Source organism: Astyanax mexicanus, chromosome 10 (assembly GCF_023375975.1).
Source record: "Astyanax mexicanus isolate ESR-SI-001 chromosome 10, AstMex3_surface, whole genome shotgun sequence".
NCBI classification, from domain to species: domain Eukaryota; kingdom Metazoa; phylum Chordata; class Actinopteri; order Characiformes; family Acestrorhamphidae; genus Astyanax; species Astyanax mexicanus.
Window position 1 is genome coordinate 37,843,628 of NC_064417.1, and position 22,807 is coordinate 37,866,434.

The window sequence follows — 22,807 nt, forward strand, 5'->3', positions numbered from 1 at the left end:
AACTCTGGACCTGGCAGCTAGGAATGCGACTTGAACTTGTCCATTACCAGTATCAGTGCGCAAATATGCCACAGATCCGTAAGCGCGTTCAGATGCATCACAGAACACATGGATAGTCTGGCTGGCGGTGCTACAGTCGATGTTGTGATCAGTGTAGCATCTGGGTAATGTGATCTGTGACAGCTGAGGAAGCTCTTCTTCCCATGATTTCCAAGCTTGAATGATATCTTCAGGTAGGTTGGGGTCATCCCAACCTCTCTTCTTGTCCCAGAGACGCTGCACAATGATCTTCGCTCTGGTTGTGTATGGAATAATATACCCCAGTGGATCATATTGTTGGGCAAGAAGACGGTAGATGTTGCGCATAGTTGGTTTGGGACATTCACTGTGGTACTGCTTATAGCGGAGTGTGTCTGAATTACACTGCCATAACAGCCCTAATGTGCGCTCTTGAGGGTCATCTGTCTGTTGAGTGAACCAGAGGGTGTTGTTCTCCGACCTTGAGTCTTTCGACAGGTTTTCAATTACGGCAGGAACATTGCTGGCCCATTCCCTGAGCTCAAATCCACCTTCAAGGAGTAATGTGTGAAGTCGACTCACCAGCTGCTTGGCTTGATCTTCTGACTGGAGGCTCTGCAAACAATTGTCTACATAGAAACTGCGTTCTATTGACAGGCGAGCATCCTCTTCTGGTGTAGTGTGTCTCTGGATGTGAGTCTGTAGTGCGAAAGTGGCACAACACGGACTACACGTTGTACCGAACGGGAGCACCTGCCACTCATAGATGATGGGTTCCTGGTCCACTTTACTATCTCGCCATAGGAAGCGAAGAAAGGGTTTGTCTTCATCCAGCAGCCGGACCTGATGAAACATTCCTTTCACGTCACTGCTGATGGCTACTGGGTGTTCTCGGAACCTGAGAAGGACTCCTAGAAGGCTGGCTCCAAGCGTGGGTCCAGGAAGAAGGTGATCATTGAGGCTCTGCCCGTTGCAATTAAAGGAGCAATTAAAGACTATCCGGTGCTTCCCATTGTGCTGGACAATGTGGTGTGGAATAAACCAGGAAGAGTTGCTCTCTTTTGTCTTGGCTGGGACTATGGCTTTAATGTAACCAGCATCAATGAGCTTGTGGATTTCCTTCGAGTAGATGGCAGCCTTTTCTGGGTCTCTAAGTAGCCGTCTCTCCAGCCCATGTAGCTGTGGCAGGACTGCTTCTTTAGATGAATGGAGACGGGGGAGGTTTTGTTTCCATAGTAATGGAGCTGCGTACCTGTTCACACCATCTACCATTACTCTGGTGGTCTTTTCCTCTAAGATACGGACTGCCTCTGCATCTTGTCTCGACCTGGTGACCAACCGTTCACTCCTGTATGGCAGCGTATCTAACTGCCAAAGCTTCTCCACATGACTTAGAAGCTCAGCTTCTGGGGATTTGCAGGTAGTGAAGAGGCATTGCTGTGGGGAGAGTTGTTGGCATAAGAGACTTATGGGGCCTTGTAAAGTCCATCCTAATCTAGTGTGAACTGCTGCAGGTCCACCTGGTGGGCCGAGACGTACTGGTTCAACTGGTGTAACTAGATGTGGGTAATCTGACCCAATCAATAGTAATGGCTGGGCCCCTTTAATAGTTGGCAGTGGAATGTCTCTGAGATGATGATACTTCTCCTGTAGAGCTTCGACTGGGTAGGTATGACAGGCTAGGTTCAACTCCTTGGCTGTGAAGGCTTTGTTGATTTGGTAGGACTGGTTAGGTTGTGAGGCAGGAGCAACTGAGAAGGAGACAGTGGCTCCATGGATGGTGCAGACTTCTTGCCGAACTGTGCAGAGGGTAAGATCTTCTGGCTTTCCTTTAAGGCCCAATTGAATTGCAGCATCATGTAGGAGTATTGTGCGCTCTGACCCATCGTCCAATATTGCATAGGTCTCAAGTACCCTCGAGCCGCTTTGCAGGAAGACTCGACACAACTTAAGTACAACTTGCCGGCTACTAGCTGGCCTGTCAATGTACAGATTCTCTACCACCGAACTCACAAGACATGTGCTTGACTCAGGTGCTTGGGTTCTATCAGTTGCTGTGGTAATCTGGCTGGTATTCACATTATGAAGAATATCCAGATGCCTCCTCTCACACTGTTTGCACTTGGCTTTGAGGTTGCACTTTGCTGCCTGATGTTCACGTCCACATCGCCAACATCGACTGTTTGCTTTAATCCACTCCGTCTTCTGCTCTACTGACAAGAGCTTGAAATTGCTGCACTGATTTAGATAATGCTGCTCAGTATTGCAGAAGGGACAATATTTCTTTGGCTTGTCTTGTGTGAATTCCTTCACAGCTGGATCCTTGTCTGTTCTCATCTTTGACTGACGGGATTCACTACTGAGAAGAATAGCAGTAGATCTGTGTAACTTATAGTCTGGACGGCGGCTCCTGGGCGGAGCTTGTCTCTCTCTCACTAATGTACTGCTATGTTGGTCACTACTAACTTGAACTCGTACCTCGTACTCAAGCCAGTCGGCCATATCAGGCAGGGTTGGAACTGGAGTGTTAACTGGATTCACAAATCTGTGAAAGTTTGCTCTTAGGTCATGTGGCAACTTGGCTAAAAGGCGAGAGACATGTGAACCACACCGCAGTTCTGTCCATCCTTGACTTCCAAGTTGTTGCAGCATTCCCACTAAAGCACGAACTTGAAGGGCAAATGACTTGAAAGCTTTAACATCCCCAGCACGGATATTTGGTCCGTCCATCAGATTTGAAATCCTCTTCAGTGCCAACTGCTGTGGTTGACCATACATCTCAGTGAGTGCCCTTATAGTGTCTGTGAATGGGCGTGGACTGTTAGTGTAGGAGTCAGCTATAAGTAGCGCCTCTTCACACTTGAGATGGTCTGTGAGTATTTGAAACTTAAAGTGCTCTGGAGCATCATAAGGGAGTAAATTGTCCAGGGCTAGTTTCAATCTGGCAAACTCACGTGGGTCCTCGGACTTAAAATCAGGGATAGTTGGCTTGGGACCACGATAGGCATCTAGAGCTGGGTGTTTGTCATAGTGAGAAGCACAACGTGAAGAATAGTACTGCTGGTCAGGTGAGTATCTGTCTCCCCTATGTCTCTCTCTGTCATATCCATGATAAGATGCATCATAATCATCAGGGTGACCTCTGTTATCAGGAGAGCATCCCCTCTCAGGCCCATAGTAACGGCTTTCACGGTGAGATCTTAGGCTACTTGATCGGTAGGGCTTAGAGGGACTACAATCATCACTGTAGTATGGATGACTTGACTTGGGTGGAGGGATACTGTAAGTGCGGTGATGTCTGTCATCATGGTGATAGGGCTTGTCGTAGCTGTCGTATTCATCCTCATACTCCGAATGATACTTGGCACCTGGTATGGATGCTGCTTTGGGACGTGGCCGTTGGCTATCACTTGACTTATCACAAGTTCTTCTGTGTGGCTTAAAGTCCTTGTGACGTGATGGTTCCTTCTCTGGACAATCCTCAACATCTAAATCCAGAAGCTTGGCTTGGGAGCAGGGAGATGAACTTCGAGAGGTCACAGGAGAATTGTCATCTTTAGTGATCAATCCTGCTTTCTGCAAGCTGCACTCGAGGTCCTCAATAGAGTCACAGCAGCGACCTTGTGGAGATGGAGGAACATCACTGTGCACCAGTGGGGCACTTACTAGCTGACGTGGGTCTTTAGGACCACTAGATGGCGTCGGCCTACTTGTAGGTGCTGGTATAGTGGATGTATTGTCCTCTCCATGCTTGTGCAGTGACCGAGGTTGTGAGGCCTGCCCAGGAGATTGCTGGATCATGTCTGTAAGACGCTGGACATCTCTGCGTAGTTGGCAATTTTCTTCTTTCATGCTGCGGAGAAATCTAAACACTTCAGATGAAGATGCTTGCTCATCATCCGGTACATGACACCTTGGGGTGTAGCTGACTTCATAATCCTGTAGATAGGATGGAATGTGTCTCGATCTCTGTGGCCTGTTTCTGTTTCTGACATCTCTCTCTTGTGACCTGGACATATTGACTGTAGTGGTTGCTTGAATCCGGCTCGAAGGACCAAAATTGTAACGTGGACTATATCTGGTTTGTATTAAGAGTTGCAATCACTTCAGGGATCGGGTCAGGATATCAATTATAATGTTCAGGTGAGGTGAGATGAAAGAACATTCAGATCCAGCTCCAGAATACAACTTGACTTTAATAATGCATGAGCATTATCCTGGCTGTACATGTGTGTGTGTGGTTTATCTATAAAAAGAAATATAAGAAAAGCTTGAAATAGTAGAGAATACACTTAATGAACAGCTTACACAATGCTAAAACCTAGCAATTCACAGGTATAAATGTACAACATAAATACATAGAAACTAAACATCAATGCTACCAGTATTTTACTCAACAAAATATACATAACTAATAAGAAGGCATTTTAGTGAGAAATATTAGCCACAGACTATATTTTATGTCACGTACAGGCCTACAGGCCTCGATTAGCTAATGCTAATTGGCTAGTAGCTCAATCTTCCAAATTAACTCAAATAAGCATTAAACTTGAGAAAGAATCATTGTACTTAACAATATTAATAATAATATAGCTTTAGATCTTAGATAAAACAAAGAAAACGGGCAAAAACAATCTTACTCACTTTCAATGGACGCACACAGTAAGAGGCACACGGTGAGACTGATTAGATGAAAGGCTGTGTCATACTAATACCTCTCTGAACCACATTGTGTAGGGTTGTACACTAGTGCAACAGGGTCCACCTACTGGCGAAAATAAGAACTACATGCAAAACACTAAACTACAGACCTACTGAACAAGAGGGATGCAACCTGGTCAAATAACAATCTTTTGTACATTAACAGTCTATACTGTACAGTGAATTCAGTGTCTAAATGTGCCATGGAATTTTTTTAATAAGTCTTTATTTTAATATTTTGCTACACTTTACACTATTTGTCAACATATTTGTGGACTTCCTCTAATGAATGCATTCACCTACTTTATGTTGCACCCATTGCTGCCACAGATGTGCAAATACACATACAGCTTGTTTAATAGCACAGATCAATACTAAAGTTTACTTAATTTGAGTGTTTGACCAGTTTGATCAGGTGTAAAGTTGTGAAGACGTAGAGTTGGTATACAGTAAATAGCCCTATTTGAGTAATGTTCTAATTCATATTATGGCAAAAATACTCAAAACTACTCAAAAAATACTTTAGGACATGAAGATGAACAACCTAAAAAAAAAAAAACAGGGAATTTGAAAATATCCTCAAGTGCAGTCACAAAGACCATCAAAAACATATTGGTGAAACTGGCTCTCACCCTGGAAAGGAAGAGCAAGAGTTACCTCTGTTACACAGGATAAATTTACCATCGTCAGGAGCCACACCTTAACACAAAGTATTTTGGTTTGTTTAACACTTTTAAATTACTACATGATTCCTTATGTGTTCCATCATAGTTTGGATGACTTCAGTATTAATTCACAATATAAGCAAAAAACAAAAACGTTGAATGAGAAGGTTTTTGAATGGTATTGTAGCATCTCTGAAAAGTGCCTCAAATGATTAAAAACACTTTTTTTGTTTTACTGAAATGCTGTTGTGTTTTATCACATCAGCTTTAAATAAACTCATTCAAGACCGTTATGTAACTGTAGTTTGGGCTCTCTGATTTAGTCTAGACTGAACAAGAAACAGCAATGTTTGAGGTTCATTGTGTGCCATTTCCGTGCATTGAACTCTTGCAGTTAAACTCTGTTTAACTTTACCAGGGTAAATAATTTTTTTTTATTGTAGGGCACATTTAAAGTGAAAAGCATACAAAAACAAGTCATTTGTATGATGTTCAACACTCGTGCGCAGCACTGAACAGTGTCACCTTCCTCGAATTGTACGTCACAATAAGTCATTAGAAACATTTAATCACAAAGCACACCTGATTAGATAAGCATTCACGGTGGTACATGAAAGACCAGCAGCACTTTTAATGTCCATTTCACCTTGCTACAGCTAGACTACATCATGTTTTTTTGTTTTTTTTGTTTGGCTACATCTAAGCCTAATGCTTCCTCAGATGTCTAGCAATTTTAGTGTGCCACTGAGACTGATAAGAGCTGTGTTTGTCTGCACAGGTTCCAGGAAGATTGTACGATGAAAATGCAAAGCAATACAAGTTGCAGTGGCAGTTATGAAGGCTATCTGGAGTCCAGTGAATCTAGGTAATCTTCAGGTCTCCCGTCATGATGAACGCTACGACGGCGTCTTTTACTCTGTCCAATGTTACTAATGACACTGCAGAGCCTGCCGGGGGACCCATCACCTGGAGGATGGCCATGATCACTCTGATAACCGTCCCGCTCTCAGTCATCACCATCATAGGCAACATCCTGGTCATCGTCTCCTTTAGGGTTAACCCGCTCCTCAGGACGGTCAGTAACTACTTTCTGTTGAGCTTGGCTGTAGCTGACCTCATCCTGGGCACCATCTCGATGAACCTCTACACCACCTACATTCTGCTTGGCCGCTGGACGCTTGGGAATCTGGCCTGTGACGTCTGGTTGGCCGTGGATTACGTGGCCAGCAACGCCTCAGTTATGAATCTGCTGGCGATCAGCTTTGACCGCTACTTGTCTGTCACGCGACCTCTGACCTATCGGGCCAGTCGGACCACCAAACGAGCGGCTCTGATGATCAGCCTGGCGTGGGGCGTGTCCTTCATACTCTGGGCTCCAGCCATCTTGTTCTGGCAGCACATAGTGGGCGAGAGGACAGTGGCAGAAGATCAGTGTTCAATCCAGTTCTTGTCTGAACCTGTGATCACGTTCGGGACGGCCATTGCTGCTTTCTACCTGCCGGTCTGTGTGATGGTGGCCCTGTACTGGAAGGTTTACAGAGAGACAGAGAAACGCTCGCAGCAGCTGGCAGGGCTGATGGCATCTCGAGGAGGAGATACCAAGAAGTCATCACTGGTGAGCTTAGAATAACAAGATGAATTGCCTTTGATAAGACCATGGAATGACTGTATAAATGCATATAAATGTATCATTTATTTTTATAGAAATTATCTTATGAAAGCTTAACGGATTTTGTTACATAATCAAACATTTGTACATGATTTATACTCTGTTTCCACGCTCATAACTCCATTACGACATTACATTACATTACATTTGGCAGACACTTTGATCCAAAGCGACTTATGATGTACATTTAGCAAAAAAGCTTTAAAAAACGCAAGATAAAAAAATATTATTTTTAGACAGGGCCTAAAGGAAGCCAAAGGGAAATAGTAGGATAGAGGAGGAAAGCAGGAGAAGAAGGAAATGAGGTTAGAAATTGTTAATTTGTTAGAGGTGTAAGGAGAGTAAGTCTAAAATAACATCCATTTTACAGACCCTAAAGCAGAGCCCTGTGGGACACCACAATGCATGCCATACAAAACTGTTGTCAAAAAAAATCACAACAGTTTCTATATTAGGATTCATGACGAAATTATTAATTAAGAAATGAATGTCCTGTGTACCCAATAAGGGCCTTCATTGTCTATAGAAATATAATAATTTTAACTCAAAATTCATTGGCAATATGTTTGTACATGTGCGTTAATATTCAAACACTTTGTATCTACTTTTTTTTTTTACATAATGTGAACCTGAAAGTTTTTTTTTTATTAGCCCTAAATTTCACGATGAATGGGCCAATAGAAATAATCAGAAATAAATGAAAACAATTTAAATCTCTAAATAATTTGGAAACTTAGCCATACAATTGTTAACACGATCAATTAATATGTAGGGGGGAATTTAATAATAGATCTTCTAGAAAATCCAACCAATTCATTATGCAATATTGTGTAATTAGACAGTGTATTGTTCAGTCATCATAACTGTCACCAGGCTTGTCTTTTATTTAATTTAATATTATATACACTTTTTATTTATACACTTTCATTTTATTACAATCTGCATTATTTATTTATTTATTTTACGTAATGTGAACCTGGCAGTTGTATTTTTCTTTGTCTCTAAATGTCATGATGAATGGGCCAATAGAAATGATCAGAAATAAACTAAAGGATTAAAATTTGAATATTTGGGAAATTTAGCCATACAGTTGTTCAATAGGTCAATTAATATATAGGGGGAATATTCAATAATAGATCATCTAGGAAATGCATACATTTCAGTAAACGTCTGAGTATTTTTGAGTAATGACTCAAAATGACTTTGCATGCCTGCTGATAGAAGCTAAATGTTAGGATTAGAAAACTTGGTGCAATTTTCATGGTGACTTTGACTTTGATCGAGACAGTCTTTCCACATTCACACAAATATCCACAAAATATCCAAATAAGATCATTTTCTGTATAGTGGTTTATGTACAGCAATAGTCTTTATAAGTCTTTATAATTCTTGTTACAGCACAGACATAAACCTTATTTTACTATGAAGAGTTTGTTGTAGCAAATCTTATCAAATTGTATCACACTGACACAGTTGTCTAATGCTTAAATCTATGCTGGCACTACTATTACTACTACTACTAATACTATTCACTATAGGCGGTGTGTTTGTTCATAATTCATGAAGTTGTTGCTGTGATGTCCAGTGGTGTGATATGGTAATAAATAGAGAGATCAGAGAAAATGCAGGTGAAGTCAAAGGGCACCTGTCAAAGGCCTGTTTTCTGTAAGAATAATGGGGCACAGTTGTGCACTATATGCACTAGTTAACTATGCCTTAGTAAGTATGGCTGAGGTAGGTCAGCGTGTGCAGCCTTGACTGATCTTCTGTCGCTTTGATAATACAGATATTCAGAAATGTAAACTGTGTGTCATTCTACTTCCTTACACCTTTCTTTTCTATGATTATGCAACAGTGTGTCATTAGACAGTGTATTGTTTAGTTTTCATTACTGTCACCGGGCTTGCCTTTTATTTCATTTAATATTATATACACTAACTGGTCACTTTATGACAATTATCTCCTTGTTTCTACACTCACTATCATTTTTTTCAGCACCACTGACCATATAGCAGTGCTTTACTTTATAGTTCTATTATTATAGACTGTAGTCCATCTGTTTCTCTGCAGATGTCTCTTTGTTAGCCTCCTTTCACCCAGTGCTTTATAGGCCAGGACCCCACAGAACCACCACAGAGGAGGTATTGTTTAGGTGGTGGGTCATTCTCAGTACTGCAGTACTGCAGTGGCTCTGACATGGGCAGTGTTAGTAGTGTGTGTTTGTGTTGGTGCTGATGGATCAGACACAGCAGTGCTGCTGGAGTTTTTAAACACTGTGTCCACTCACTGTCCGCTCTGTTAGACACTTTAATTTAATTGAGTCACCTTGTAGATGTAAAGTCAGAGACAGGAGCTCTTAATCTGTTGCTGCAGTCCATTATCAGTGGACACAGGATGCTGCCCACAGGCTGGATATTTCTGAGATGTTTAAAAACTTCAGCAGTACTGCTGTGTCTGATCTGATACACACTGCTGAGAATGATACACCACCCACATAATACCTGCTCAGTGGTGGTCCTGTGGGGTCCTGGCCTCTAAAGATCTGGGTGAAAGCAGGCTAACAAAGAGACATCTGCAGAGAAACAGATGGACTACAGTCCTTAAGTCCTCCAGTGCTGCTTTATGATCAGGAAAGCTGATAACATGCAGATGGTGTGAGTGTAATGGTTGATTAGTAGATAGATAGATCAATAGATGATAGGTTTTTTTTTTTCAGAAGAAGAATCTCTTTAGACAGCATGGTGGAACTGCAGGTTGTGGATGGGTCACACAGACCCAGCTGTATAGTGTGTTTGTGTTGGATGTTTATATATGTTGTAAGTGAATTGGCTGTATTGCTCACTTCGTGAGAGTGTGTGAGTAGATGGTGGTGTATGGTATCCTGGGGTGGGAGGAACTGATGCAGGCATTATTCCGGCGTTGTGACCAATGATTCTAAGTAGGCTCTAGACCCACCCCAACCCTGACCAGGCCGAAACAGATGAGCAGGTGGATGGAATCTCTGTTCAGAATGCTGTGTAGTTCAGGATTGGGCTTTCATACTGTCTGAGAAACATACCATACTTTTATATACAAAACTTTCAATGCTAAATAACAAGACTTTTATTATTATTAAATTATTAAATTATAAGTTATGTGTATACAACTAGAACACTGCATTGCCTAAAGAAGTTGGCTGCACAGCTTTAAGGCAGTTGATTAAGGTTAGTTTGTTTGGTAGTTGATTAAATCCTTAATAAATATACAATATATTGTTATAGTTTGTCAATGATTTTCAAATTGATTATATGATCGAATTGATTCTAAAATCCCTTTTTTTCTAAAATCTTTTTTGCTAGCTTATTATTAGCTTTTATATACAATATATACTTTTAATTTTGTGACTTTTATAAAGTTAAGTCTGTCAACCAAGTCATATGTAAAATTAGGTAAACTATTTGGCTCATAGAATCAGCTTAAAAGTTATTAACAAAATTATAATTCTGTATTGTAGATGTACATTTCAGTAGCATTGCCAAATACATCAGCTGCTTTAAAACAATGGCACACAATGACATTAATGTGAAACGCTTCAAACTATTTCAGTACTTGTAGCGCCCCCTTGTGGAGATGCCTGCTAAATGTGAGTGAATGAAAGAATTAAAGTGTGTGAAGTTACCTTTTATCTAATAATAATAATATAAACACACAACCCTTTCATCATATCATTTACATAACTTATATAGTAGTGTAAAATGAGTCTCTGCGGTGGCTGGGGATTTTGATTTGGCTCAGACGTCTCTTAGCAATTGAGGAAAAGCAGTAAAGGAAGAGCTCCAGTTTAAATCCCTTGAATATTGAGGCACTGAAACAGTGCTATACAAGGCTGACTGCACCAAAGGTAATTACATTATGCATACGTGCAAATGGTCAAGAAAGTGATCAAACCAATCTTTGATAAACTTCAAGTGGGCGAAACAAGTAGTAGAGGAGAGGAAGAGGTCTCACTAAAACTAGATTTTATGGACCAATTTCACCAACATTTTAGCACAATGGCTTTAACTCTTATAAAAACGTTTTTCATTTTTCAAAATGGTAAAAAAAATGTCTTATGAAAGAATACTAACAGGAACATAAATGTCATTTTAAGCTACAGTTGGTCTTGTCACTGTGGCAGTGTAAAACTATTCTCTGTCTGGGATTTTGGGATTTAGATTTTGCTCAGACATCTCTTAGCAATTGAGGAAAAACAGTAAAAGAAGATTTACAGTCCCTTTTGGAAATATATATGTGCCATTTAAAAGGGTACAAAACTTTAAACCCTTCCCCTAGTATACAAATAGATGTTGAGTCCTGTGATCTTCATCTTTGGGAAGACTGGGTTGATGATGATGAGGATGAAGGAAAGTATGGGAGCCGTGCCCAGGTCCAGCAGTTTACTCAGATAGTGGAAGTTGGTGTTAATTGATCACAGTAGTGGTTTCAGGTGGACAGTGAAACTAGGTCTGGCTTTTCTCACCTTTTGTCTCCTGAAGAGTCTGTTGATGTCCTGTTGATCTTGGCGGGGTGTGGGTGGACCTGTGTATTTTTCTTTGTGCTTGTAGCAGATGCAGAGAAAGATTGGTGATATAAAAAAGAGCAGGGTGTCGGGGGTGGGCAGATTGTCCTTTGTGTTTTTAAGTCTGCAATGGAAGTCATTGGTGGACTGGTGGTCATTCAGGAGAAAGGGGGCTCTTCTCACCTGGTAGTTTGTGAGCAGCTGGAGCCTTTTCAGAGTGCAGTTGGGTCGTTAACATGAAAATGGCCTTTCAGCCTGGCTGAGTGTTTACTATTTGCTGATTTTCCACACAAGATTTTCACCTCTTTGTTGAGCCCATTCACTTTCATTTAGCCACCCTGAAACTGAAAACCATAATTAAAATGATCAACAGCTGTAATTATTTCTGCTGATGATTGTGAAACCCGTACAGCAGCATCATATTAAACTATTTTATTTGTATCCACAATCTGTTTTTAATATTTGATTATAGTTTAAGGATGCATCTTTCTCTTTTTATGTAGGTTTAGCATACTTTTAACACTCTTTTAACAATGTAGAAATGTCCTGCAACAAAGTGTTGCAATAATGAGATGTTACTATTTTCTTAATAGTTTAGGCTGAATTACTGTTTGTCCTAAAATAATGGCAGACTCACACAAGCTGTACGGAGCTAGGATAGTTAGCTGTTAGCTGAGATAACTTAGCCTTAGTGGCCTTCTGTGTTGTCTCAATATCTAATAATGTTAAAATGCTGCCTGGCACATCTATCCTAACGTTTCCTAGATTATTCTGTCTTATTTCTGTCTCCTTTTTTACATGCACTGTAAACCAAAGTAACAACTGTCTGCTGGGTGTTTTACTTGCAAATTCATGACCTTTTTAATAAAATTCTAACAAATTGGCAGCAATCGCAGAATATGTGTCGCAGAACCACTGTATTAGCTATGTAAAGAATACATGCAATACATACTTATGTAATTATAATATTCTGTTGTATGATCAAGTTCCATCAAGTTGGTTTGTTTAGCTTTTAAAATAAACTGAACAAAAAATATAAATGAATGAATAAAAGTGATTAACCACAGTAAATATTTATATTGAACTTTTACTCAATGCAATATATATATTATATAATATATAATATTATATATATATATATATATATATATATATATATATATATATATAATTGTAGCCTATGTTTAGTGTGTGATGAATTATGAACAGAAAACCTATAAGATATATAGTACTGCAATAAATATAGTCTTATTTAATCTTAAAAGAAACAAAAAAGAAATAGGCTAGTGTTTAGTTATTAGGGCATTGGTTAACACTCTATTCTATTTGCATATTTGCATTCTATTCATATTTTTCTGTATTTGCATTCATGTGTTTTCTCCAGAGATCCTCTGATCAGCAGCTCCAGCCTGGGCTTGAGGGAACCGTTCAGCCGAATCCCGAACCAAGAAGCCTCTGTCCCTCCATCACCCACTGCACAGCTGCATGGTGGAAGAAGAAAAGAGAGAGCTACATCAGACCTCCCTCACACACCGCCCCCACAACCAGCCACCCACAGACTGACGCCAACGGCAGCCTCAGCAATAAAGATGAGGAGAAGTTCACCGCCTACATTCCTCTAGTTCGGATTAACAAGAGACTGGATTCTGTGAACTGCGATTCAGACATGGACTCGGACGTCCATGTGGCAGACTGTCAGTCAGATAGCCAGCAGTCTGTAGGCTCCTGCCAGAGTGAGGACACACCGGGTTCTTCTCTTTCACAGACAAGAGCCCAGAGAAGCCGAAAGCCCCGCAGCTGGTCTCTGGTCAGAGAGAAGAAAGCGGCTCGGACCCTGAGTGCCATACTCCTGGCCTTCATAGTCACATGGACGCCCTACAATATCATGGTGCTGGTGTCCACCTTCTGTGATGACTGTGTTCCTGAGGGACTGTGGCAGCTGGGGTACTGGCTCTGCTATGTCAACAGCACGGTGAACCCTGTCTGCTATGCACTCTGTAATAAGCAGTTCCGGGTCACATTTAAGGCCCTGCTGCTCTGCAGGTGGAAGGAACTGAGGAGAGGGACTAGGTGGGCTATGTCACGGGGCAGCTAGCCTTTGGGGACAATATCTGTAAAGCTATGGAGTTTTTATTGCTAGCGTAATAGCTAGAGATGGCTCTGATCTGATTCTCAATATCGGTATTGGGAGACGATCGGAATCAGTTTTGGGACTGTTGGACATCGGTGGTGACATCAGTGGAACACCAATCTGATTTCACAATGAAACAGCCCTAAATCACAGAATAACATGTGATGATAATGCTGCTTTCAAGTGCTCAACACAGAGTTCATGCATGTCAGATGATCTGCCCATCAAACTTGGAGATCTGTAGAATATCTACTAAAACTATCTAAAACGATGGCAAAAAGTTTTCCACACACACTGAGAAATATCAAACGCAGGGCTCCTAGTGTTCCAGCGGGCTAAGTGCTGCCACTATAATCAGGAGATTGTCGGTTTGAATCCTGTTCATGTAGCTTGCCATCGGCCACCGGAGCCCTGAATAAGCACAATTGGCCTTGCTCTCTCTGGGTGGATAGATGGAGCTCTCTCCCCACATCACTCCAAAGGGAGATGTCCACAGCTCAAGACGTCTGTGAGCTGATGTATCAGAACTGAGTCACTGTGCTTTCCTCCGAGCGCGCTGTGATGCTACTCGGCAATACTGCATCAGCCGCAGTTCAAAAAGAGGTAGTTGCTGACATGTATCAGAGGAGGAATGTGCTAGTCTTCACCCTCCTGGTGTTGGGGCATCACTAATGCAACACTGGTGTTGGGGAGTCCTAATGAGTAGGTTTGGTATTTGGCCAGGTAAATTGGGGAGAAAATGGGAAAAATATAGAAATGAAATTATATAAAAAAATAAATATCTAACGCAATAAATGCATATTAGTCAATTAAACATTGGAATGTATTTACATAAAAATATGATTGAGAACTTAGTTTAAAAACATACAGAACCACTCAAAGTGAAATTATGAAATAACAGAATTTTGGGAGAAGGGCTACGCACTAACTTCTAATCCCCCTCCCCATATATATCCTCTCATCTCACGTCTTTGTATGTTGAACTACATCACTCCCGCCTCCACTCCGTCTCCTCCGTTCTATATATACTTAAACCACATGGAGGCTCCGTGCAAACTCCATTACAAACTACTTCTGAGTTGGAATCCCCATGCTGCTATATGATGTGGTTCTAATCCGTAAGAGCAGCAGTCTTGTGAAAATAACAGTAGCCACATGTAGCCTTACATTAATATTAAGCTCACAATGGCCTTGTAAGTCCGGGCAGTAGCCTTATTGGTGAGTACCAACACTCTTAACACCAAGGGCTCTATTTTAGAGATCTATGGGTGAGCCATCAACCGTGCAGCGTGTTGTTGGTATTATAAGGACGCAAAAAATATGCCTTGTGTGGCTCAAAATGCGCAAAAGGCATAAACTAATTCTCTTAATGAATCATGTGTGTAAAAGTATCCTGGTGTACTTTGCATCAGAGCTGTCTGAGTTCATTTGTACTTATTTTTACATTTACTGTGTAATTTATTTGTATAAGGGCTATTAGTTCATCTGCTGCTAACATCTGCATTGTTCCAAACCTCTTTTGGCCTTGTGGTCTGAGGTCCTTTTAATCGGCTGGTGGCCACAGGCCTTTTTGGTTCTGTAAACAATTATTTCCTGATGATATTCAGCTAGTTAGATTATTTTTTATTTTACAGTTGGTGCCATGTCCTTTTAATGACTTTAGTAAGAAACAAGTGGATAAGCATTTCACAAACAAGATCCCATAATAGGAGTTTTTTTTCTGAGAGAAAAACCCTTTGAAAACCCTTACTGTTGTTCCCTGTGGTAAACAATGATGCTCCACATATGATTTTGCTGCACATGTATTTTCTTGCCTGAATGTCAGTGGAGCATCTGAATGATTACTTTTTTTACCACATAAAACCTACTGTTAAATTTGGATACTCCAACTGTAGCTACAATAGCTAAAGCTACTCAGCACTTGACCTAGCTTTTAAAGTATTTTAGTGAGGCTGCCGGATTTATACTGGCAGTTCAGTGGCCAGCACTGTTAGCATGCATGTTAGCAACATTTGTATTTTCATTTTTCATAAACGTGCTTGTAGTTAAAAACTGCTACTAAAGAAGTTTGTTCATTAAAACACAAGAGGAAGCTGCAGTTATGTAAGTTGTGTGCAGATAACTGATTAACGATTTTAAAGGGTAAAACATGATAAGTGCTTAACATGCTACTTACTGGTCTTGTGCGAGGAACCGCAACTGTAAATAAGACGGCCTCCGACTGAACAGACATTCCTATAAAGACTTTAGAACCAGTCCATTTCACAGACTTCTTTACTGACTCATATATCAGCTTCTATCAGGACCAGTTTGGGTCTTTGCTTCAAAAGAAGAGATTTTTACTCAAACACAAATGAGTTTGAACAGTGTCCATTGTCTGGATAGCTTAAATTAGTTAAAAACATTAAGCTGTATTTAAGCATCTGATCAACAGCACTTAAACAAGAGGGGGGTTAAAGACCCTGGACCTGGTCATATGTCCTAAAAGGACTAATTTATATTTTTTTTAACACTACTTTGAGTCATTTTGAGATATGTTTTTTTTTCTATATTTACAGGTTTTTCATAGTGTATTTCTAAATTAATAGCAGTAACATTTGGTGTTTTAAAAATGTAAAACTATTAATACTTTGATGTGTTACATGTATATTTATTGAGAAATGGGCGATACTATTAAAAAAAAAAAGAAAAAAAAAAAAGACAAGACAGCATTACATTCATTACCAAACACTAACCAAGTTCCACCGTATTTATATATATATAAAAAAAAATCACAGAACCAAATACAAAAAGGTTACAGTACACAATCATTAAATATGGTTAGTATACCAGCTATATAATGTATACAATGTACAAAATTGTACTAAAAAAGATAAACCTTCAGAAATTCCTCTGTGAGGGTATCTGTGTGTGAGTACAAATCATATGCTCATCCCCATATGATTGTTTATTCATATAGAGATTTTTTTTCTAAAGATTATAGCTGCATACTGCCCATCATACACATATAGAGCAAAAGCAATATTTGACATTTACTTTTTCAAATGTCCATAAGAAAAAAAAGAGGGAAAAAAGTGAATTTGGACCTTGAACCTTTGGACCTTGGCACCATGGAGGGTTACAACAACAGAGGTATACTTCAGATACACACAGATAATAAAATCCATCATATCTTGGAATAAGGCCATGTATTTTGTTCAATGACATGCATTGTAAACAAGCAAACATAAAAATTGGCAACAGATAAAAACAGACACTTAATCAAATAATCAGCTCTAATATCCATTAATGAGCTAAATCTATGAAAAATAATCCATCTCATTCCTTTTCTTAGTGTGCTCAGTTCATTTAAAAACACTTAAGATCTGTAGAAATGTGTAACAGTCAGAGAAGTATACTAAAACAGTGAGGTGAAAAAAAGTGAGGTGTTCTTCCTCCTTTAGCCTTCCACCAAACTCCTTCAGCTACTGCACAGTCCCTTCAGCCACGCCATGCCTCGCCTCAGGCCAGTGACGGAAGAAAGGAGTCGAGAGCAGAGGGATGTGTACATCACGTAGTGTAAAGAGGACTTTAACTGTGGATATAAGAGGAAAAAGAATGAAACGTGTGTTCTTGTGAGGCCTTGTGAGCAGTCCTGTTGTGAGCTTCACTCCATTGTAGTATTCTGGCTTTGGTAGATGGAAGCCTTGTCCTTCAGAAGATCCAGACACAAGCGACAACTCCAGCTTCCTGTATGCAGTAAAACACAAAAGAAACAGCTGTTAACAACAATGCAAGTAAAACTACTAATCAATCAGACACTAATCAATACAGATACCAAATTCAAACAAGTCCTTGCAGATGATTAATGGGTCAAGCATTCAGCAGGGCTTATATTTAGAATAATTTAATTTAATAATTTAATATTAGTAGAAATTGTGCAAACAGCTCATTTCACCCACAGTTTCGGACCAACATGAAATCAGGACAAAAATGCAGCCCAAGGCTAAAAAAAGCTACTGATTAATTAAGCATTTATGTCAGGCTAAATAGGACAGAAGCAATTTTAGGAAATGCAACATGTTTTTCTGTTTGTGAGAAACTCTTGACCCACAATTTTACCTCTAGCAAACCAATGTTAAATGATATATTCATTGAGTTTCTTTTTTTGTAAGTTGTATGCTTCTAGGGCTGTGTATTGGCAAGAACCTGGCAATGTGATCTGTATTAGGATACAGAGGATATGAGTCAATAGAGACCTAGTAGCATCCTCATTTAAAACACAAACACTAATATCTGTTTTACAATCTAAAGCTAAGCCAAAGAGGCAGTCAGCAAGTTTAACGGGAGAAAGATCAGCCATTTTTAACTAAAAATAAATTTTATTGTGCAATTGAAGGCTATTTTCTTATTGCAAACTTATCTTGAAAAGTTTGGTTTTACCAACGTAGGAGCTGTTACATCTTATTTTACATATAAACATGTTTTTTCTGTCCCCAAAAAGTATTATTTCCTTGCAATAGAAGGTTTAAACAACTGAGAGCAGCTACAGGAGTTCATTTTTCATTCTTGGGATTAGATCAGTATTTAGAAGATTATATCTTTTACAGGTTTGTTGTGTGAGATTTCTCATTTTTGTCTGTAAATACATTTTAAAACTTTCCTATGTTTTAAGTACTGTGGTAAATAATCAACCTAAAATAGTTTTATTTCTAGAGCTGCACTGATGTAAGAATTCTTGGCCGATGCAGATACACATTTATATCTTAGAGAGAGACTAGACACCCCAGTATAACTTTAAAACAAGATTAAATTTGATGCATTTTGAAGTAAAAGGCCACTGTTAGCCAATTGTAGTAGTGCAGCCAGTGCGACTACGTCCTTTTACAGCATACAATAAATACAGCAGCAAATATTGGTTATATAATATTAGCCATTTCAACCAAAGTGATGATTAACGGTGGATACTGATTTAATTCTGATATCTTTGTACATCCCTATTTATTAAACCTGTAAAATATTCGTATTTTAACTAAATGCTAACCATCAGCCAAAAACAAAATGATGCTTTCTGTAACTCCAGTCAATTCCAATTGACTTGTGTTCACATCTGTATAGTTTATGTACAAAAACGTAACTAGTTAATCTGTCACAAAAAGTATGTGCTTGTGTGAACAACTTACCTTCTGGGGGGTCTGACATTGGGGGAGAGAGGCAGTACATATGGTATCCTCTGTCACAGTCATCACAAAACAGAAGCTGATCCTGAACAAGCACAAGGAAAACAAAGGATATTAACCTACTAATCTACATGTATATTAATAAGGCTGCAAACAAGTTATATCAATAGGTAAGAGTTAAATGAGTGACAATGGTATAACCCAGAGAGAGAAAATGAGAGACAGAGAGAGAGGAAGAGAGTGTGAGTGTATACTTGCACACATGAGAAATCTTACGTCATTTTCAGATGTGCCACAAACATTGCAGCATTTGCATTCAATACACTGCCAGCGGTATGTTTTCACTGCTGCCATCATCACTGCAGTGAACTGCAGACAAGAAGGATGGCCTGGGCGAGGGAGAAAGCACAAAGATCACTTGGTACAGTTTATGCTGTGGTCAATCATTTCAAATTCAACTGTTAAAGAAATTTTGTAAAGTATGATTCATTTGGCGTGTGTGTTCAGTCAAACATCCCAAGTTATGTGAAAACTAAATGCAGAAAATTAAGTAGAGTTTTTTGGTAATAGTGCATGATGACTGTGGCAAAACATACTATTTCTGGAGGGGTTTGATTTTATCATTGTTTTTTACTTTATTAAGTAGTAGTTAAATAAGCAGAAAATGGACTACCTGAACGACCACAGTCAGAGCAGGAGACAAGCTCTTCAGACTGGCCAGTCTTCTGGTTCATGTTCGAGTCACCCAGGCAGAAATCACAGTAATCATTTGGAGGTGCCAAGCCATTAGGTCCTTTCTTAGGGGCTGAGGATGAAATGAACTGAGTAAATGCCCTGTAAACGTGTTAACAGCTTAAACTAGCATGCAAGACTAAAGTCTGACACATTTTAAATCTAAATTTGCATTAAAAAGCACTGAAAGACTATCAGCTGTATTTGTCATCGTCAAGTAACTACCAATCAACTAGGTGTTAAAAATAAAATCTACATATCCCTGAGAACACTTACTCTTTGTCTCCTCCTGTGGTGGAGGGGGGAGGATCTCAGGCTCCTCTTTGTCCTCTCCCTCTTCATCAGCCAGGTGAGAGTGGGTGTAGTGGTAACTCAAGCCTGGCCTATTTTTATAGCGCTTTCCACAAACTAGGCAGATAAAATTTTGATTAAAATATTATCACAGAGAAGGTACAACAGCCCACATATACTTATGAAAACAATTATCATGAAACACAGCTTACTGTCACAGGCGTAAGGTTTATCGCGGTCTTCTAGTGCTGCTGCAGCAGCTTCCAATTTTTTCTTCCCATTTCCAACTCCACGACCCTGTCAGACAACACAGACCAGTTCAGTACTTCTTTCAAAAACAAAACATTATTAAAGTAAAAAAAAGAAGAAAAAGTCACAGCAAAGGCTACCTTGGACTTTCCTTTTCGTCTTTTTGGAGTCTCCTCCTCAAAGTCTTCATCGTCCAAGTCATCCAGATAATCTTCTGGTTCCAAGATTCTCTGAGAGACACAATAACAGACTCATGTACAGTACATGTCAAAAGTTTGCATACATGCTTATTATTATTTGTTCTTCATTTGTATGATTTAGTTTTAAATGCTTAAATCTAATGCAGGTGGTTTGGGATGAGTTGCAGCGCAGAGTGAATAAAAAGAAGATTATAAGAACTCGGCACCTTTAGGACTTTTTTAAAGAAGTCAAAGTCTTCAATTTTAATGTAGAAAATAATAAATACCAAAATAAAAACATTGTATGTATATACAACTGTTTACACACTGTAAAACATTTCCACTACACATTCTTTTAAACATGATGTAGTTTGATCAATAAACTTTATTATTTCAATACCTTTCGGACACGTGTGGAGGTGCTGTGGCTACTGGCCCCAGTTGCTCCGGTGATTTCAGTTAAATTGGTTTCTTCCTCTGGGCCCCTGAGTTCTGGAGGGGCTCTCTTATCCAAAGGTTCTCCTTTCAGCAAGGCCTCCAGACTGCTACCATCCAACGTCCCCAGCACATCTTTTTTCAGCCCTAATTCCAGATCCGCTTTGGGAACAAAGGACAGATACACAGGATAATGGCTAAGCATCATAATTTTCCACAAAAAAAACATATAAGAAATAAATGCCCAGACGTAGATCAAACACCTGTTTTAAGTGGGGGGAAAACCAAAGCAGGATCTTCTGGTGGATGTGCTCGCCTCTTTTTCCTCCAGCGACGGGCGGGATATGTGTACAGCTGGCCTGGTGCTATGCCTAGCAAGGAACAAAATTGGTACTACTGAGAAAACAGTCGGAGTAACAAGGAAAAATGTATTATTATTTTTTTAAAAGTTGGCATATTAAACCTGCACTTCTGTGTCTTTTTTCCATCCATATGTAGCAGTTGCTTTGAGCTACTCCAGTCTGGGAGTCCAGAAAAGGCATGAGAATGCTTCTCTCTGCACACAGCCGGGCATTGTAGTTGTGGCACTGCTCCATGGCATCTTTGTAGTATTGTTCACCCAATCTAAAGCACATACACATACATGTTCAGAATCAATGCAACAACAAAAGCAACACGTTAAAGTTAACTCCTGTCTCAATAAAGATAAACTACCTTATTTGCTTAACATGCTTATTAATTTCCCCAGCACCGGATCTTTTTTTTTTATTTCAGCCATTTCTCTTTTTTGCGAACAAATGCTCTAAATGACTGTATTTTCTTTTGGAATTTGGACGAAATTATGCCCATAGTTTATAGAATAAAACAACAATGTTGATTTTACTCAAACATATACCTATAAATAGCAAAATCAGAGAAACTGATTCAGAAACTGAAGTGGTCTCTCTGAAGTAGTCTGTAGTTAACGCTAACTAGCGAGCTAACTGCAATACACAAACATTAAAAACGCACCTTCTCAACAACTTAAGAACACGCGAACAACAAGCTGAGGGTTTAAAGCAGAGTTTAAAACAGTTTATATCTTATAAACACCTTCTACATGCTAACTATACAACCCTGGGGTAACACCACAGCATCGACAGCAGGGGTTTTGTTTCCATTGGAAAACAATGAATGGAGTAGCTGCAGCTGTGGTGCTACTTAGCAAACCCACTCAAAATCGATAAATCCAGCTAAACAAACCCACTTTCATTTACACGATCCTTCGCCAAAACTTATGCTCTATTAAACGATCAGTTTATATGCTATAAACAAGCTGTGAAAGATGGTTTAAACGCTCAAAAAATGGTAAATCAACTCACACTTTAACAACATTCTCAACGGCGGCCGCCATTTTTTGCCGTAATAGCTGTTGTGTGGATGCCGCGCATGCGCACTGTGGACACGGGAACTAGCACACGGTCACCTCCTCCTCCTCCTTCTTCTTCTTTATTCAAACACAGCTGCCTCCTAAACCGCACTTTGATATATATATATATATATATATATATATATATATATTAATAGCTGCAATATATAGACTATACCGGCATTAATATATATCATAGACTACAGGACTATACTACTAATAACACGGTGTGTACAGAGTAGCTAATGTACTAATGCTTTTTAGTGAGCTAAAAAATCTCATTTTACGCAGACAATGAATGAATTAAATGAACCCACACATTTAATTACGGCTCTGCCTTAAAATATCCAGCTCATATATTTTAGCTGGTCAGCTCGTTGGTTTAATTGCTCTCGACCGATGTTGTCTCTAAATGACCAGCTGGAGTTTTTAAAGCTTTTTTAGGTGCTTTTCTTTTTTTTTTTTTTTTACCTCAACCTCCCTTAAAATATCTTAAAATGTTAGCAACTAAAGCTAATTTGTTTAGTTAGTAGCCTAACACTCGCTCTGCTTGCATTCTATCTATCTACATTTAGCTAAGATAAAAAATTATATTAGCTAGCTAACCTACAGCACCATGTGTTAAAGCTAGCG

General features: G+C 39.5%; 2 protein-coding genes across 2 annotated transcripts; one reads left to right on the forward strand and one right to left on the reverse strand.

Moving 5' to 3' along the window:
• The first annotated feature begins 6,166 nt into the window (after positions 1-6,166).
• Positions 6,167-16,425, forward strand: chrm1a (cholinergic receptor, muscarinic 1a). Its single transcript, XM_007246469.3, has 2 exons — positions 6,167-6,999; positions 12,975-16,425. The coding sequence occupies exons 1-2, from the start codon at positions 6,271-6,273 to the stop codon at positions 13,683-13,685; spliced, it is 1,440 nt and encodes a 479-aa protein (XP_007246531.2). The 5' UTR covers positions 6,167-6,270; the 3' UTR covers positions 13,686-16,425.
• Positions 16,351-22,266, reverse strand: dpf2l (D4, zinc and double PHD fingers family 2, like). The gene is made up of 11 exons (XM_007246405.4): positions 22,128-22,266; positions 21,230-21,390; positions 21,030-21,137; positions 20,732-20,928; positions 20,293-20,382; positions 20,116-20,200; positions 19,889-20,020; positions 19,554-19,685; positions 19,157-19,269; positions 18,884-18,965; positions 16,351-17,450 (listed from the first exon to the last, which is right to left on the reverse strand). Exons 1-11 carry the CDS (start codon positions 22,157-22,159, stop codon positions 17,368-17,370), a joined length of 1,215 nt encoding a protein of 404 aa, XP_007246467.1. The 5' UTR covers positions 22,160-22,266; the 3' UTR covers positions 16,351-17,367.
• Positions 22,267-22,807: the final 541 nt, after the last annotated feature.

Excerpts from the sequence above, each read along its gene's own strand:
- chrm1a (XM_007246469.3), top strand. The coding sequence starts at position 6,271 with ATGATGAACGCTACGACGGCGTCTTTTACTCTGTCCAATGTTACTAAT. Across the intron at positions 7,000-12,974 it reads ATACCAAGAAGTCATCACTG|AGATCCTCTGATCAGCAGCT; the intron begins GTGAGCTTAGAA and ends TGTTTTCTCCAG.
- dpf2l (XM_007246405.4), bottom strand. The coding sequence starts at position 22,159 with ATGGCGGCCGCCGTTGAGAATGTTGTTAAAGT. Across the intron at positions 20,929-21,029 it reads TTTCCCCCCACTTAAAACAG|CGGATCTGGAATTAGGGCTG; the intron begins GTGTTTGATCTA and ends TTGTTCCCAAAG. Across the intron at positions 17,451-18,883 it reads AATGTCAGACCCCCCAGAAG|GAAGCTGGAGTTGTCGCTTG; the intron begins GTAAGTTGTTCA and ends TACTGCATACAG.